The sequence below is a fragment of the Athene noctua genome, chromosome 5 (assembly GCF_965140245.1).
Source record: "Athene noctua chromosome 5, bAthNoc1.hap1.1, whole genome shotgun sequence".
Taxonomy (NCBI): domain Eukaryota; kingdom Metazoa; phylum Chordata; class Aves; order Strigiformes; family Strigidae; genus Athene; species Athene noctua.
The window spans coordinates 7,996,849-8,013,200 of NC_134041.1; the positions used below are offsets into that span (position 1 = coordinate 7,996,849).

The 16,352-nt window shown below is 36.2% G+C and overlaps 1 protein-coding gene across 1 annotated transcript in view; it reads left to right on the top strand.

The window, feature by feature from the left end:
• FAF1 (Fas associated factor 1) overlaps positions 1 to 14,435 on the top strand; it is a 170,695-nt gene extending 156,260 nt beyond the window's left edge. Inside the window, exon 19 of the mRNA XM_074906243.1 lies at positions 12,165 to 14,435. Coding sequence (XP_074762344.1) covers positions 12,165 to 12,248 — 84 coding nt within the window. The 3' untranslated portion in view covers positions 12,249 to 14,435. The remainder of the gene's footprint in view (positions 1 to 12,164) is intronic.
• Positions 14,436 to 16,352: the final 1,917 nt, after the last annotated feature.

Sequence of the window (16,352 nt, forward strand, 5' to 3'; positions counted from 1 at the left end):
TGTAGTGCTTACAGCTTTTCTTTCATCTTGTCTTATATTGAGAATCCTAATCAGTCAGACTGAAAAGCAGCATTTAAGGAATCTCATTAATCACTAATTAACTTTACTCCTTAAGCATGTAATACCATTTCCAATGGAACCAAAGACTAGAAGAGTCACTTATGTTTCCAGAATTACTGATTGTTCAGTTTATGTGACAGAAGAAAACCAATCTGTCACAGTCTAAACATGCAACATATTTATGTCTTAGTATATAAAAAAACCTACAAGTATATTACTCTTAAGTTTTTGACATTTGTTTTGCACTTTAGACTGGCTGTTTCTGTACATAATCACATCATTATCAATTCTAGTCCTCTGTAACAAACTCAAAAAATGATCAGATGAATCACATAAGAACAAATTTTAAAAGGAGTAGAAAAGAAAAAAGACCACTAGATTAGAACAGGCTGGTATTTTCAGGGCATTTGTGAAACTGTCCAGGAGAAAACACTGAGACCAGGAAAGAAGAATTTGCTGGTAGAATACAGAGCCGTTGGTCTGTCACGTGGGAAGCGAAGACCCTCTCATCTTTTTTCTGATTCTAACCTAACAATGTCATATATGAGGAGTCACATAAATGATTCATGCCAGCTGATTCAGTGGCCATGTATGAATTCGGTTGCCATTGTGACCATCAGAGCTACAACAGACAAAATGTAATCCCCAGGGGTTTGCTAACCACTGAGAACTATAAATGACATCTGCCATGTTTCCTGGGTTCAGGAAGTTGGTAGTGTGCAACTCTATAGACAGATTAAAAAAATAAAAGAAGTCATCATTGATGAATGCTGCGGAAGTACAGTAAAAGTATGTATTTGTTGCCTTAGGCTTCATGGTATATAGTCATTTAAAAATACACTGTAAGTTCTCAAGACCCTCCTGCTATGTGATATGTATCACAAACATACATTGAGATCTGGGCAACAAGAACAGAGCACTTCGGATGCTTGTGCTCCAGAAAACAGTAGCATTTTAAATGTCTGTTTGTATTTAAACTATACGTAACATTTTTTAAAAAAATCTGTTTGAAAGTATCAGAATTACTTTGCTGAAGTCTTTGCTGCAATAAGATGAAAACATGTTGTCTTAAGTTAGTATTTTTAATTCTATCCTAATCTGTATTACGATAACATACACACCCCCAAAAGTGTTTCTATTTTATCAGAACAAGGGGGTTATCTTCAACCAAATCAACATTGTCTTGGGGTAAACTTGTTAGAGCATTTTACCAGTTTTTCAAAGCTAACAGTCCTGGTATCCTGATACAGTGTTGTTGAACTATTTTTACTTCTTTGGTAAATAAAAATTCATTAGTTCTTAGTTCTATGTTCCAGCTGCTTACACAGATATCCTTAGCTAACTTAAAGTTGGTATCATAACCCTACTGTAAATACAAACTTCTACACATGAGTAAATACACAGATTAACCTTTTCCAGGCACTACTTGTAGATTTTAAAGCAGCAGTGACATTCCAAATCAGTTAAGCACATGCAGTGACTTGTTATTGGGTCTTTGTCACTGACTGCGTTGTTCTTTCTACCAGCGCTGAAATTAGATATTAACCACCTCCTCTCTCCGTACCTTAACCAAGGCAGCACTGCACACCGTACCGACAAGCGTGTATCACACGGGTGAACCTGGGTCAGCAGGTAACTTGTACCTCTAGCTTTGAAAACATTTGGCAAGCACATCTTTTGGAGTGAAAGGCTGTATTAGAAGTTCTTTGCGTTATTCTTAAATGCACTTGCAAAGGCTTTATGGAAGCAAAGGTGTGCACTATTTCAATGTATGGGCTGATTTTAGAATTAAAGTTCCCTTTTTTTCTTTTTTTGAGAATCACTCTAATCTTCCAAATGCATTTAACTATAACAAAAAGAGCTTACCCTAAGCATATTAGCGTGCTTGGTCAACCTTCTCATTCAGTATTTCTTCTAAGTCACTTTCTCTTAAAAGCCTTCCCAAACACTAATTTCAGTAGTCCTCTCAATTTGCCACCTGCAAGATCCACCTTCTCCCAGTACCCTGGAGACTTCCCAAAGGATCAGTTCCTTACCTCCATCCGTGGTGGGAATCTGTAAATCTTCCTATAACTCTTTAACGTTGTATGGAGCGGGCATTTCACCACACTTCAGGCAAGAAGCTGAAGTGTACCAGGTCGAGCTGAAACCGTAGGAGGAATGTGCAGAACAAATTTACCCAAACTGGACTTCAGCCACCCTATTGGGATGAATGCTGTTTGTGAATGTCTCATGGTGTCTCTCAGAAAAGAAGGTCCCGGCACGCTTTCTCCTTTGAAAGACTGAATTTATTAATTTATTCTGAAAAATCAAAATTGCAACCTCTAATTTCTTCTGCTCGCTTCTCCTTAAGGTGGAACATTAGTTATGTGTTTGAGAGTATGCATTTTGCAGACATGGTATTAGAGACTTAAGCTCTTTATTTACTGTATCTGGAAGCCCTGGTAAGCCAAGACTACTACAGTATTTCACATTTTATTTTTCTGAGCCACAGCTTAGGATCAGGTGGCAGTTAAGTCACTTAAGGTTATTTAAATGCATCTAAAATGTTGCTTAATAATTCAGAACCAGTTTGCTCTGTTTAGAGTATTAAGATTTTTTAAATCCTTTTAATTAACCAATTTCAACAGCAGTTTAAATAAACAGAAACAAAAAATCTGTCTCCCTTGAAAGGGCAGAAAATAAATTTAACTCAAACTGCATGTCAATTGAAATTAGATATGATCAGGATTTCAGTAAATTTAGGGCCAGACAATGTTACGTGAGAGCATAGAGTAAGATATTCCTCTGAACTCAAATGAGATCATCATTCCTGTGCTCTGGCAGGAGTAATCCTCCTTGATGCCCACGGTGGTGAAAATAACACCACAGGATAGTAAGTTTAGCTGCAGCACTCAGCACACATAGTCACCTGGGCAGGTAACTATCCTCTGATGTTCTCGGAAAGGTAACGTTAGAGCATGATCCCCATATTGCTATGCCAGGTAGTTTGGCAATTTTGTATATCAGTTCTAGAAGCCGTTCTTTGTAAGGATTATTCTGCACTTCGCCCAGTGCAAACGATTTCCTTCAGATAACCTACTTTTAAACTCATTAGGTGGTGTTTAAACTCTTTCAGTAGCTCATGAAAGTGTAATACATCCAGGACCATCTCTGGCTTTTAACATTCTTTCCCCTAACGATCATCTCTATAGAAATAGGAAAGAAAGATGTTGCCGTGAGAAGGGATTCATCCAGTGTTGTGGTTATACCCAAAAGCAATTTTAGTAACTTCACATAAATCAGGAAAGTAGCTTGAATATCTGTCTTATGGCAAAAGAGGATAAAGATGTTTTCTGATATGTTCAAAAAATTTGAGAATATTTTTGTAAGTTCAGGGAAAATTTAACATGTAATCCATGTCATTTTTCCACTTATTTCAGTTACTGATGTTTATATTTCCTACTGCATAAAATAGTACTAATCTGTTTTAATTCACATAATTTAAAATTTTTCAGGTCAATACAGATCTGATGGTGGCATGTGTTTATCAGCTCTGATCTAGTTACGCAAGGCCACAGCCATCTACAAAGATAGATGTCCCTCCTCTTGTCATTTACAACTATTCTTAAGTCAATATACCTGCCCTTGTCTTACCGCTCTTTTCAGGGTATGTTGTTATTTTAATTATTCAAAGCAGTTATGTTTAGTTTAGTTAAGACACTGAGAAGTTGTCTAAGCAAATGGGCCATACCAGCCTAGCATATTCCCATGGTTCTTTGAGAAGCGTGATTTCTGATCATTGTTCCTGATGACTTGCAACAGTAGAATGATTGGACTGATTAACCTTGAGTGCAAGAGGAATGGACCATGTATCATTGCAGGCAGATTGCTGAAGCATTTGCAGCCCCTAGGTTTTATTGCTTTTAACAAGTTTGTTGCTCACAAAGAATAGTATCAGTCTTTCAGTCAGCACCTACAAGGGGAGCAGGTGATATTCTTGCCCTACTGAAGTCAATGGTAGTACTTTAGAGAATACTGAGGGGATTTTGCCTCTTGAAATGCGATGTTTACTTTTATGGAAATATACTTTCCTTGTAGGTAGTCAAAAATTCTGTATTACAGAAAGATTTTTTTCATTGACTTTAGATTTTAATGTTTCTTCCAAGAAAGACAGACTTGATCTGTCTTTTCAGATCTGGTGTCTTTGCATAAGTGACTATGATATCCAAAGAGAAAGATTAAAGCCCTTCATGTATCAAGTCACTGAAAGGATGTCTTCCTCATCTCGTAGATGTAAGCTTATACTGAAAAGAAATAGAATTACATTCTGTAAGTCAGTATAGTTTCTGATCTCTTACAACAGCTCCATTTGAATATGGGGAATGTTTAACCAATTTCAGGAAATAGGTGTGCATTTCAGATGAGTTATTTTATTGAAGACTCACTAAAGGAAGCAAGCATTCACCACAACACTGAACACTCAGCGCGGTATGTGAACTCTCAGTTGAGTCATCCTCATTAGTTAACCTGATGACTAATGCCAACCATGTGATTAATATATTCCACCCAAGCACATCCCTCAGACCAAAAGTGTTCTTTTATTCAGCACTGCCCCATTTTACAAACATGTATTTCAGGGGAGACGCGTTATTGTTCACAGGAAGATGCCTTAGTTAGGCTGCAGATCTTTGCTGTTGTATATGGCATTATCCAGCATAAACTGGGCGTAAGATATTTTGTAGTTTTTCCCCAGATTTCATGCTTAATGTCAATTTTGTAGGCTTTTTTCCCCTTGTAGGAAGAAAATCTAATGATAAAATACCAATCAAGAGCCTTTGTAATAGTATGATACTAGGAATGCTGCGTCTGGTTACCAGAAAATTTAATGATCTCCTGCTGTTTTGGTAATTGCATAAGTAATACATCAGACTAAATCACCAAAGCAGTCTTAGGCGCGCTTTTTATTCTCTTTACCTATCTACCAATCACAATGTTATACTGTAGATATCATTGTGGTATCTGAACATCTTAATCCTTTGAACTTGTGATAAAAATCCTTTTGGATTGTTTTTCCATGCAGTTATAATTAAGTGCACATGAATCCAATCCTGGGTCGTTCTCATGTGAGTGACTGTGTTCACATCCGTTCCTCTTTGGGATGTATGCAAAACGAAGTTCTTGCAGTTCATTTAGAGGACTAAATGTATTTATATGTTTTCAAACTTCCAGAAGATGTGGCTGTCTGCTTCCTTTCAGCTCTTCATCAATATCCACAGTGAAAGCTGTAGTATTTCTGGGGACATGATCTTCTCTGTAGCTATAGCACATTTAAAAATAATTAAATACATGAATAATTAGTTTGATATAAGCACACTGGCAGCAGTGCCTGCAAGTAACAGACTGTTTTGCTCCTTGGCACAGCAGAAAGGATGCTTAACATACAAATGATCTCATGTGTAAATGACAGTACTTGAACCTGTTCTCTACTCAGCAAGAAAACTGAAAGTAAATAGTATGAAGGAGCAGGTGATGGAGCTCTTCCGCCCGCAAGTCCTTTGTTGGGAAAAGCCCCGTTCTGCAGTGTTCTGTCAGCTTCTCTTTTCCAAGAAAACACACAAAGAATTCCTAAATAGATCAAATATTCCAAAGCAGAAAGAAGAGGGAAAGGAAAATGGAAAACCTTCCTCTTCCCTCAAAATCTGAAGTCCTCCAGTCTCGGAGTTGTTGGCACTGTGGAGACCAACATCGTCTTGTTCAGTACTAGCAGATAACTCCTCTGACTGCCACTAACTTTGACTTCTTGCTCTCAATTTATAAGGCACCTTGTGTAATACTTTAACGCCATCAATACCACATCGACACGTTACTGATAATTAAATTAAATACTTTTGTGTTTTCACTTCTCCTATCAAAATGAGAAAATGTATTTGTTATTTTGTCATTGAAAATGACCTGTTTGAAAGGCTAGAGGAAGATGCATTCTTTCTCTAGTGATTTTTTTCAGTGAGATTATTTCTTAGAAATAAATGCAAAACAGATATTCAGTCATGTTAGTAGCTGGATGTATTTTGGCTGTGTTTTGGGGGAGTACCAATCACTAAACTAAATTCACGATTTTGGGCTAAAAGGAAGCACAGAGCTACCCAAGTGGAACTACTGCTGTACACAGCGCTTCCTAATGTCTTTTATTGGAAGGTAGATAAACTATAGTTATATATTTCTTGTGCTACCCACTCTTAGAAAGTCATAGGATATGGGCAAAAATCAGGTATTTTTTCCAACATGCTTAACATCTGGGCTTGTATTTAGTTTTGGTGCAAGAATGATTAGTGTTTGTGGGTTTTCAAGCTTTGTTCTACAAACGTGTTATTTTTCCCAATTAAAAAATCAAATTTTCATGTAGCATCATGAATTCATAATGTTGAACTCCAATAATCCATATACAATGATATACAAATATAGTGACACTAGATTTGGGCTTATCCTTATTATTTACACTGTCCTGTCATTATGCTTAGCATTTAAAAAAAGAAGAGAGAACAGTTGCTGTCTTAATTTACTGTCTGAAAAGTCAAGTAATGCAAGGCAGGTTTATACATCTTCACTTTTTGCAATCTATGCAGCAAATTCTCTTCTGATATAAATTATGTTAAGTCAACAAAAATTTACTCTATGTAAGGTCTGGCAGCATCTCAGGTATCTCAGCTGTATGGCTTTTCTAAGAAAGAGTGGAAAGCATGCTCAAAGTAGAGGCTATAATATCACAATTTTCTGTTTTATCAATAAATATGCTTGATCTAAAATACTGTTTTGAGAAAATATCTTCAGAGAAATAAGATAGTGTGTGACATCTGGATTAAAGCTTTGTACTGAGAACGAGACTAGAAGTCTTTTACTATGACATATTTTTCCTTATTTGTGACGGCTTTCTTCAATTCAGATGTAAATTATGTCCAAGTTTATTCAACTAAGCCAGATCTAATTGCATATATTTCTATAAAATAACCCCACTTTTGTTTGTTGCTCAAGTTGAGCATATTATCTGTATAACCCATAGATATTTCAATAGGTAGAAAGGATTCACTGTATTTGTTTGTGTGTCATTCTGAAAATATAGTTTTTTAAACAGATCTGGTACTTTACCAGGTGTGCCTTTAAGTAATTTCTATTGCATTTATACTTTAGGAGGATTAGGAAAGAGAGTAAAAGAACTCTTTGTCCGTTAGATTCATTAAATGAATTCATGCGTGTGTAAGTGGTATAGAGGCTGTGCTACTCAGGAATCAGATCCTTGTCCTAGGGTGTAGAGAAAGGTGAAGGGTGTGATATTTACTGCTTGTGTAAGTGTCATAATAATTGTGTATTCGATTCTTTATTTTTAAATGACCTTCCTGGGCATTAAGCCATTTTTTTTTTAAATTTTATTTATCTTTCCCCTGCAGAGTTAGGGAGGGTAAGGAACCACACCTTTGAAATGGTGAAAGTACAGCTGTTCAGGATGTGAATGTGTAACAGAACAGACAGGTCAGCAAAGGTGAAGACAGAAATAATACAAAAGTTGTTCTAGAAGGAAAAAGATGTTGCTGTAAAAATGTATTGAAATTTTTGTTATTGGGTTATTAAGAAACGCAAGGAACTTTTTCAGAATAAAGTGTAAGTAGCTACTACATTCTTACAGGAGAAGTCTAAGAGTTAACATTGCTATCTTTTGATTTTGCGCAGTCTGAAATCATTCAAACTTCAAAGTGCCACAGAAGTACTTCAAACCAACTAGCTAGTGCTTAGTTGAAATAATTACCACAGAGTTCATGTAAACAAATGCCTATTAAAATAATACATTTCCTGTGCACCAAACCAACAGTGGCTATATAACAAAGGTCTTTAACAGATTAAGTCTTTTCTCCAGTGTACCAAAGCGTAAGGTCCTGTAAAATCGTATCCATAATTGGCAGAAAAGTATTGTTTTACCAACTTGAACCTACTTCAGTGAAAGCGAGACATTTTGCAGCTCAATGGCAAGGTCTAACACAGATATAATAGAAATAAGGTCCTGTTACCATCCTCTGGTCATGTTGCTAGAGAGTCTTCCCTGAAGAGAGGGAAGTGTTAAAGGTTGCACAGAAAGTCATTTGCCTGAAGATGAAATCTCCCAGGGCACGATCTGCTTTGGCTCTGGGACAGCCCTGAATGCACATGCATGTTGTTCTACAGAATTCTGTGAGCTTGAGTCTTAGTAATTTTGCTGTCACTTGAGTTGTCTCTTAGCACCTGAACATTGTGTCCTTCCTCTGCCACCCTCCTCACTATGTAAACTTGGAACAGTTTAGAGTCTCTTTTTAAAGGGTTTTAATTTACATTTCATTATAATATAAAGTACTTACCTTAGCAAAATGACAAAACATATTTTAAAAATACATTCACCTCATCAGCTGGTATCACCATGTGACGTGTGAGTGGACTCTGTTAGAGTACATGCATACGACTGGTACAAAGTCAGTTATTGCAGGACTTGAAAATACAGAGAAACGCCATGCTTTTAGCATTTAGTTAGGCCTTTAACAAATGCTGAATGCTTAACTTGGTGAATTTTGCAACCTTAATCCAGAAAGTCTTGATTTCACCACATGGATACCTATGTAATCTTCACTGAGTTCAACAGGATCAAAGCAGTTTCAGCATATAAAAACATGATTAAGTGATTTCCTGCGTAATTGCTAACAACATAGAAGAAACGTTTAAATAATGAAGGTATAGGGGTTTGGAACAATGTAACTTAGGTAATGTGCAGGGCTGTTCTCAAAAGAGCACAATGCAATGACATCAGAGCAAAGGATTGTCAGCACTGAAGTGGACTCCAGAATTTGTCCTAATGGTAATGAAGCAAGGTACACAGATGTAAATATGAAGGTATTTTATACTTTGCATTATGAAATAATCCACATAAATCTAAGCGAATAAAATTCATTAGAACACTACATTGGACGCACCTTTGTGGGGTATAGCTTTTCCAGGGTTCTTTGATCTCTGTTATATATCATTGTTTAGTTTCTAATTCTGTTTTAAAATACTGTAAGTTACAAAGCATCTTAGGTCTTATATTTCATATATTTACAAGAGAAACCATTTCTTTTGGTAGGAGCTGTATTCACTAATAAGGCTTCTATTCATAGTAAACAACATATTTACAAACCACAAATAACAAAGTAGAAGCTGCAGAAGGGTTATGGTGTGATAATTAAGTACAATGGCGACCCATATGAACAGAAAATGCCAAGGAGCTAAAACAAAGCAACAACAGCTTTGTTTGTTGACAGATGTAGGAGCCATATTGTTAGTTAATTGGGTAATGGTGTAAACATTTGCAAACTCTGCTGTCCCTCAGTGAATTAAGCATCACACTGAAATTATGGTGAAAAGCTGCACAGTCCTTTTGCTGCAGGTACTCCACAATGCTTTTGGCTAACCCTCTAAGTATGCAGACATTGAGGAAGGGACATCATGCATTGTTATTATTTAAGGTACCTGAAGTTTGCAAACCTTAGAGTTTAGACTAGGATATGTATCTTGAATTACACTCAAGTGAATAATAGGTTCCCATATGGTTACAGTCTGGAAGATTGTGCTCATTGCCTAGGCTTGCTTTTCAGATTCCTTTTTTTTTTTCCAGAAGTAGAAGAGACTTGTTCTATCTTTCCTAGCTTTTCTTGAAAAAAAAAAAAAAAAAGGTTGCAGGATTTGAAAATAGAGAGGTCTAATTAGTCACTGGCTTGATCTGAAAAGAAGGAAAATTGCTTCTCAGGTGCACAATACCTCATATGCTGTGAATTGCAGAGACCCCTATTTATGTCGCGTTCTGTGCCTGTGTGCAATAATGGACTGTATCGGAATACCAAAACATTAAAAAATGCAACAAGATACTTAATTAGCATACTTCTGTAATCACAAACTTAAATGCACTACTTTGGATGTTTTTTACATAACAGGTTTGCTTTCTAAGATAATAACCTTTCAATAATTTAAGCAGCATCTGTGCAGGAATGCATAATTGGACTGTAGATAATAGGAATCTAAAATTGAGTCTGGTTTTTACAAATTATTTTTCTCTTCAGACATTTAGCAATAGCTTACCACAGTACATGAAGTTTTAGAAAACATGTTCCTGCTTTGGGAATCTAATGCATCTGTTTGGTTGGGGGTGGGGTGGGGTTAATTTTATTTATTTTTTTTTTTACTTCTGTTGCAGTTAGAGAGGTGAAATTATACGGATTTCAATGGACCTGGGAAGTGATAAGCTTTTAATATTTGTTTAAATAATGAATTTTCTGTAATTATCCAATAAAACAATAGAAATACAAATACATTTTAGGTTTGCCTGATTTAGTTGGGGGAAGAGAAAGAAGAGCAATACTGGTTTTGTTAATTGGTAACAGCATTAGTAAATTATGCTTTTAAGAAAAAAATACATTAGCATTTCTTATTAATTCATAGTATTTGGTGTACTTGACAATATTTAAAAAAAATTATATTAGAAAGCACTGCCATGATATGATCATAGATTAAAAAGTTTAACTTTGGAACAAATGTTTATCAGTAGGCATTTGCATTTATACCTGTAGTGTAAGACTAATAATCTATTATTCACAAGCAAACTTCTGATAACTAGTGTGCTCACACAGCAAAATAAACTAAAACAGAAGTACTAGGGAAAATAAGATTAAAGATTAAAGTTAAATATTTAAGAAAACAGTAAGATTAAAGCAAATAATGTTCATCTTTCTATATGAAGCTTTGCAGTAGTCTTCTGAAGGATGTCACAGTGTTGGCATGCAAAGCTGAATGTCTGAAGGACACTAGGACCCTTGTCATCATTCTTTTGTCTACATAAATAATTATGTAATATTTACAGTTAAATTTTATTTTCATAGAAGAGATTTATCCTAGAAGCAGCAGTCTAGCTTCTAAATAGAATCCTCACCACAAAAGTTTCTTGCTGACTATAAACTGCAAACTGTTTACGTGCCTTAAGTGAAAGCTGGTAATGGGATAGTCGGGATGTTGAGCAGCTTGCAGGGTTTGGTGCCGAGATCCAAATGCTGAAGGATTTTGGCAATAATGATGCAGATAGTGCCGGTATCGTTATTTTCCAAATTGCATGGCATTTAACTCTCACTGGAACTCTCCTGTATGCCCACCTGATTGCCTAAATACCTTTACAAATCCAACGAGGAGTCAGGATTTCGGGGAACAATCCTCTAATACAAATGTACACACGTAAGTGTCTACATAAATGACACATAGTACTAATAATGCATATATATACACACACGTACATAACAAGTATACACTTCAGTAGTTAGGTTGAGATGCAGTTTCACCAGCTGGTGAGCTGATTTAGCATCTCGCTCCCAATGAGAGAGGAGGGCTCTGCTTCCTCCCTTCTGTTTACTGCTTAGTGCTTTTGCTACTTACCTTCCACTGGTCTTGTGTGTTCACCAGTTAAACTCACTAGCATGGCAGAAAAATAACCAAACAAATAACAGCAGATGGTTTTCTCCCAGCCTGGGTTTGTTGTGGTAGCCGATAAGCATCAAAGGGAGTGAAAGTTTGGTGCTTCACCATGTGACTTGGAGCCTGGAGCAAGAAAGGGAGTAGGAAAATAAGGGCAGAAGAAGTTGCCCCTTTCAATGGAGAGATCATGTTGGATTGGCTATGCTGCTTGCATAGCCATGAGTTTGATTGAACTTTTAGGATACTTATCTGGGACTACAGTTTTCTTTTTTTGTCTTAATTCATGCTTTCTAGTAATCCTTCCAAAAATCTTAACTTTGACAATAACAGATCTATTCACACATTGGTTTAATGGTAGGAAACCAGACCTTCTTGGAATTAATGTCATGGATTCTGTTTATTATTATCCTGTTTGTTGTTATTACAAAATAATAATAACAACACACAAAATACAATATAGATTTCTTAATCTGCATTCTGATAATTCATACGCACAACTTCAATTATCACTGGCAGAGGGACTCAAAAATCTCCCCAGTGAAAATCTGTCCTGCGAAGCTAAACAATTCAAAAAAAGTCTACTTACACATATCTTCTTATTCTTATCTTTACAGGTGACCCAGCTGGATCCAAATAAATCATTACTGGAGGTAAAACTGTATCCTCAAGAAACCCTTTTCCTAGAGGCAAAAGAATAGATCAAACAAGATTGTAGGACTAATCATCCTTTGACAAGCCAGAGGCACAGCATCGAAAGGAAGACTTCCATCAACGCCACCTTGTACTATCATCCAACTCAATTCAATGTCACAACTTTGCCTCTTGCAAGAATCCTGAAAAATTGAAAAAACATAGCTACTTAGTTTCACATACATGAGTATATGTTTCCAACCTCATTTAAATGAGCAGAGGATAAAATTCTGCTATGAACACTGAACATTATGACTCTGTTGCTCACTTATCATCCAGCTTTTGTTATAATTAATGCACTGTTAAAATGTGAGTGATTGTTAAGTAGAATTTTTACTCCTCAAATGCCCCTTTTTCACCAAGAAATCTTGGACATTTCTGCCTGTACTTTTGACACTAGAATGCTGTATATTTGATATCTCGCTGAGCCAGTGCTCTCATATATATGCATTTTATTTCTGTGTTTGAATTTCTACTTTGTCAACTAATTTAAAAAGGCAGAAAAAATTAACGGGACATTCTCAGCCATGGAAATTTAACAGTATTATAGTAGAAAGCATATAATTTTTGTTAGTACTTTCTGACTTCTTTGATAAGATGTAAGGTTTTGTTTGAAGAATATAGTTTGACATATATGCGAGATATTTATTTACTGGTTCTGCTTTGGGTCTCAGTTCTGATTCAGTTTAGGAAGTATTTTCCATTACATTGCAGTGTGTGAAACTGCTTACTGCATGATGTGAATATTTAAATAACATTAGAAATGGCCAGTACCAGAAACCTGGTATCTTGCCAACACTTCAGGAATCAGCTGATATTGAATATCAGCTGTTAAAAACCTTTCAAATACCAGATACAAAAGTTCTTTATTTCTCATTGTGAAAGAAAGGGCAGTTCCCATTTCAGCAGTTTTCCTTCATTCTGGCACTTGTTTGTATCCTGTTACTCTGCTGTTTTAAAGCACCTTGTTTGTTTCATCAAACAATAAGTATCTTAAGAGGTGGTATAATAAGAAATCTGCCTTATTATTGCACACTTTGGACATTATAACAATAGATTACTGATCCCGTCTCAAATTAAAGAAATCCTAGTTCTCTTGTCTGAAATGTATGCACCAGCTATCTGATGTGGAAAAATCTGGTACTTTAAATTTCTCAACCATAGAATGAGTAGACTGAGTCTAAGACCATAATGTACACTTGATGCCAAACCTGCATCAAAACTGGTTTGGTTAAGTGGTTTTGGTTTTTGGTTTTGTTTTTTTTTATTATATCTCTGGGCTTACAGGATAGTGCACAATAGCACTATAGAATTGTCATTGACTAATCAAAGTCTTTTGTTTGGTTTGGTTTTTTTTTTTAAAAAAAAAGCCTGGCACATCATTTTCCACATATGTTTATATGTAATTCATAGTGTTTATCATAGCAAAATGAATTCTGATTTGAAAATTTTATACTAAGCAAAAACCAATTGCACACATCTTTTAGTCTTTCTTTTTTCTTTGGAAGGATAGTGATATAAAATTAAATGTATGCCTATTATTAGGATGTTGGTGAAGCTGATATATTGTTACCTTTACCAAAAATGCAAATTTCTGAGTGGGGAAAGCCTTATTCTACCTTTTGTAATTCTGTAATTAGTGAGTGCTACATCAGACACTTCTAGAGTGAAGTATCGATGACAAACAAAAGGTTTGGAAGTGTAAGCAAATTCTAATCATTTGCAGTTCACAAATAAAAGAATTCATAGCCAATAGAACGATAAATGTATGTGTAATGGAAAGCTGAATGCAGACACTTCATTCTGAACTTTTGTTTTCTTACAAAAAAAAAATCCACTATGTTTATTAAGTAAGAAATGAACGTGGGTTGCAAATTGGGGTGATACTGTTTCTACAAACAATCACAGTAACACATACAGCAGGATTTTAAAGTGATGCATATCTTTTTTTTTTTTTATTATTATCTCTTCCTTCTAAGCTGGCTGTTGAGGAAAGAAATTGCTGAAATACTGCTACACAAAGCAAAGCAACCTTTCAGCTGACTTGTTTATATTAATCTGTTCTGTTTAACTTTTGTTTGATCTCATCAGGCTGTTTTCTCTCACTCAACTTTATTTCTGTATTTTGACTATATATTCTTTACTTTGATACTAGTTTCATAAAGTTATTAAATGTGGCTTGAATATTTGTTGAACTTGTTGAAGTCAGTGCTCCCAGAGTTTGTTTGGCCTTTTTTTTTTTTTTTTAAACTTTTATTATTTTTTCTCTCATTTTGTTCATATTGCAAAATACACTGTCATTATCAAAATGTTCTAGTGATAATTAACTGGAAGTGTTCAAAGTGGTGGCATTACTGCCCTTTGCTATAAAGATATCAAGATCAGTATACAGGGATCATTTTGCCACAACGTAAACAACTGTATCACTCTTTAAATAAAACATTTATGATTTTGGTCCTTAAATACTTTGGGCCTGATTTAAAGAAGCAACCATCTACAGTCACCTTTCCAAATTACACCCTCAGTGCAAACCCTCAATCCCTGTGTAGAAACATTATTATTCTATGCCATCATTTTCTGCTCTCCTAAACCATGGTATTCACTTCCCATGTTCTGCTGGCATGGTTAATCCTCTAGTCAGTCTACAGACTAATTTTGTAATTCATTATTACCCTAAAACTGTAACACTGTTGCTACAGAGCATACCCCTGATTCCACCTTTTTATCTTCAGGTTCTTCACATTAATGGATTATCATTAACGTGATTAATGCATTAGTTTTAAGTCTTAAGGAATTACTGTTAATGAATGGAATCCTGTACGATGTGTTGGCTCTCATTATTGGCCTGCAGAGCATTCTGGGGAAGGTGGGGCGCGCTCAGGCTTTTGAAGAAACTTCCTGCCTATTGACATTGGTGTTTGAAATAATTATGAGAGAATATGCAGAGCACAAGTGTTTGCTCTGTATTCTCTGCATACGCACTCTTAAATTTAGTGAGTGCTGAGGGTGTTTCTAATGGAGCTATGTTGGGGGTTTTGTTTATTCTTTTTAATGTAGCAGAAAAGGACTTTGGCTTTCGTAAACTGTACCTACTCAGTGACATTAGAAACTTAAAATAAATTTTCAATTACAGTAATATTTCTACTAAAAAGTTATGATTTCACTCTTCCGTATGTGGGGAAAAACAAAATCGCCATGACCCAGATTCGCAGAAGGACTGAAGCACTTCATTTGCCAAGCCTCATGTCCAGACTCCCTAAATGCACAGGAAGAGTTAGGTGCCTTTAAATGGGGTCCACAACAAGCAAAAAATACACAAGTACATCTCCAAACAAAGCAAAGCAAAAAAACCCACATGTGAAGAGTCACTACCAGGCAGAACCAGAAACTGCTCAGCATGGTCAGTAGGAAGTGCTAAAGGTGGCGATGTCTTGTGTATGCCGTTCCTCCCTGAGGTTGGGCTGCCGACTCCCTGCGGGCCCAGGGCGCTTCCTTCTACCGGGGGCTCACGGCACCGAGACTGTACACCGAGGTAAGTACAGCTCCCTTCTTCCAGCATTTGACAAAGCACCTGATACTTTTTTTATTTTGAAGCAGTGATAGCGACCTTTTCTCGAGTCTCCCCTGGAGTGTTGACTGAATTTTACTTTACACTGAAGTTCATCCATATTGTAAGTCGTATGGGCCTGAGGAGAAACAAGCCCCTGTGTCAGACATTTCAGAAGATTTGTACACCACCATAGTACAGGCTACTTCTAATGTGTCTACTTTTTCTGCTGTCAAAGCTGTTTGACTGCCAAAATAAAGTATTCTTTAAGCTCCTTGAGAGGGAAGGTGCAAGCAGGAGTGTCAGTCTTCAGGCTAGCAGATGGGCTGCTTGCCTGGGATGAGCTATCCAGCCCTTTCCAGTGACTGTTCACTGCAGTCATTGCTGTTTTCAGACAGATGACCTCAGAGGAGACTGAATGTTGATTCTGTACCTTAGTTAAATTTTCATATTCTACTTTTATAGAAGAGAAGGCATCAGCAGTAGCCTTAATTACATCCTTTTTTTTTTCTGGGCAGGTCATGAAACTAAGCAAAAATGGCTATATTGTACAGTGTGACCTGTT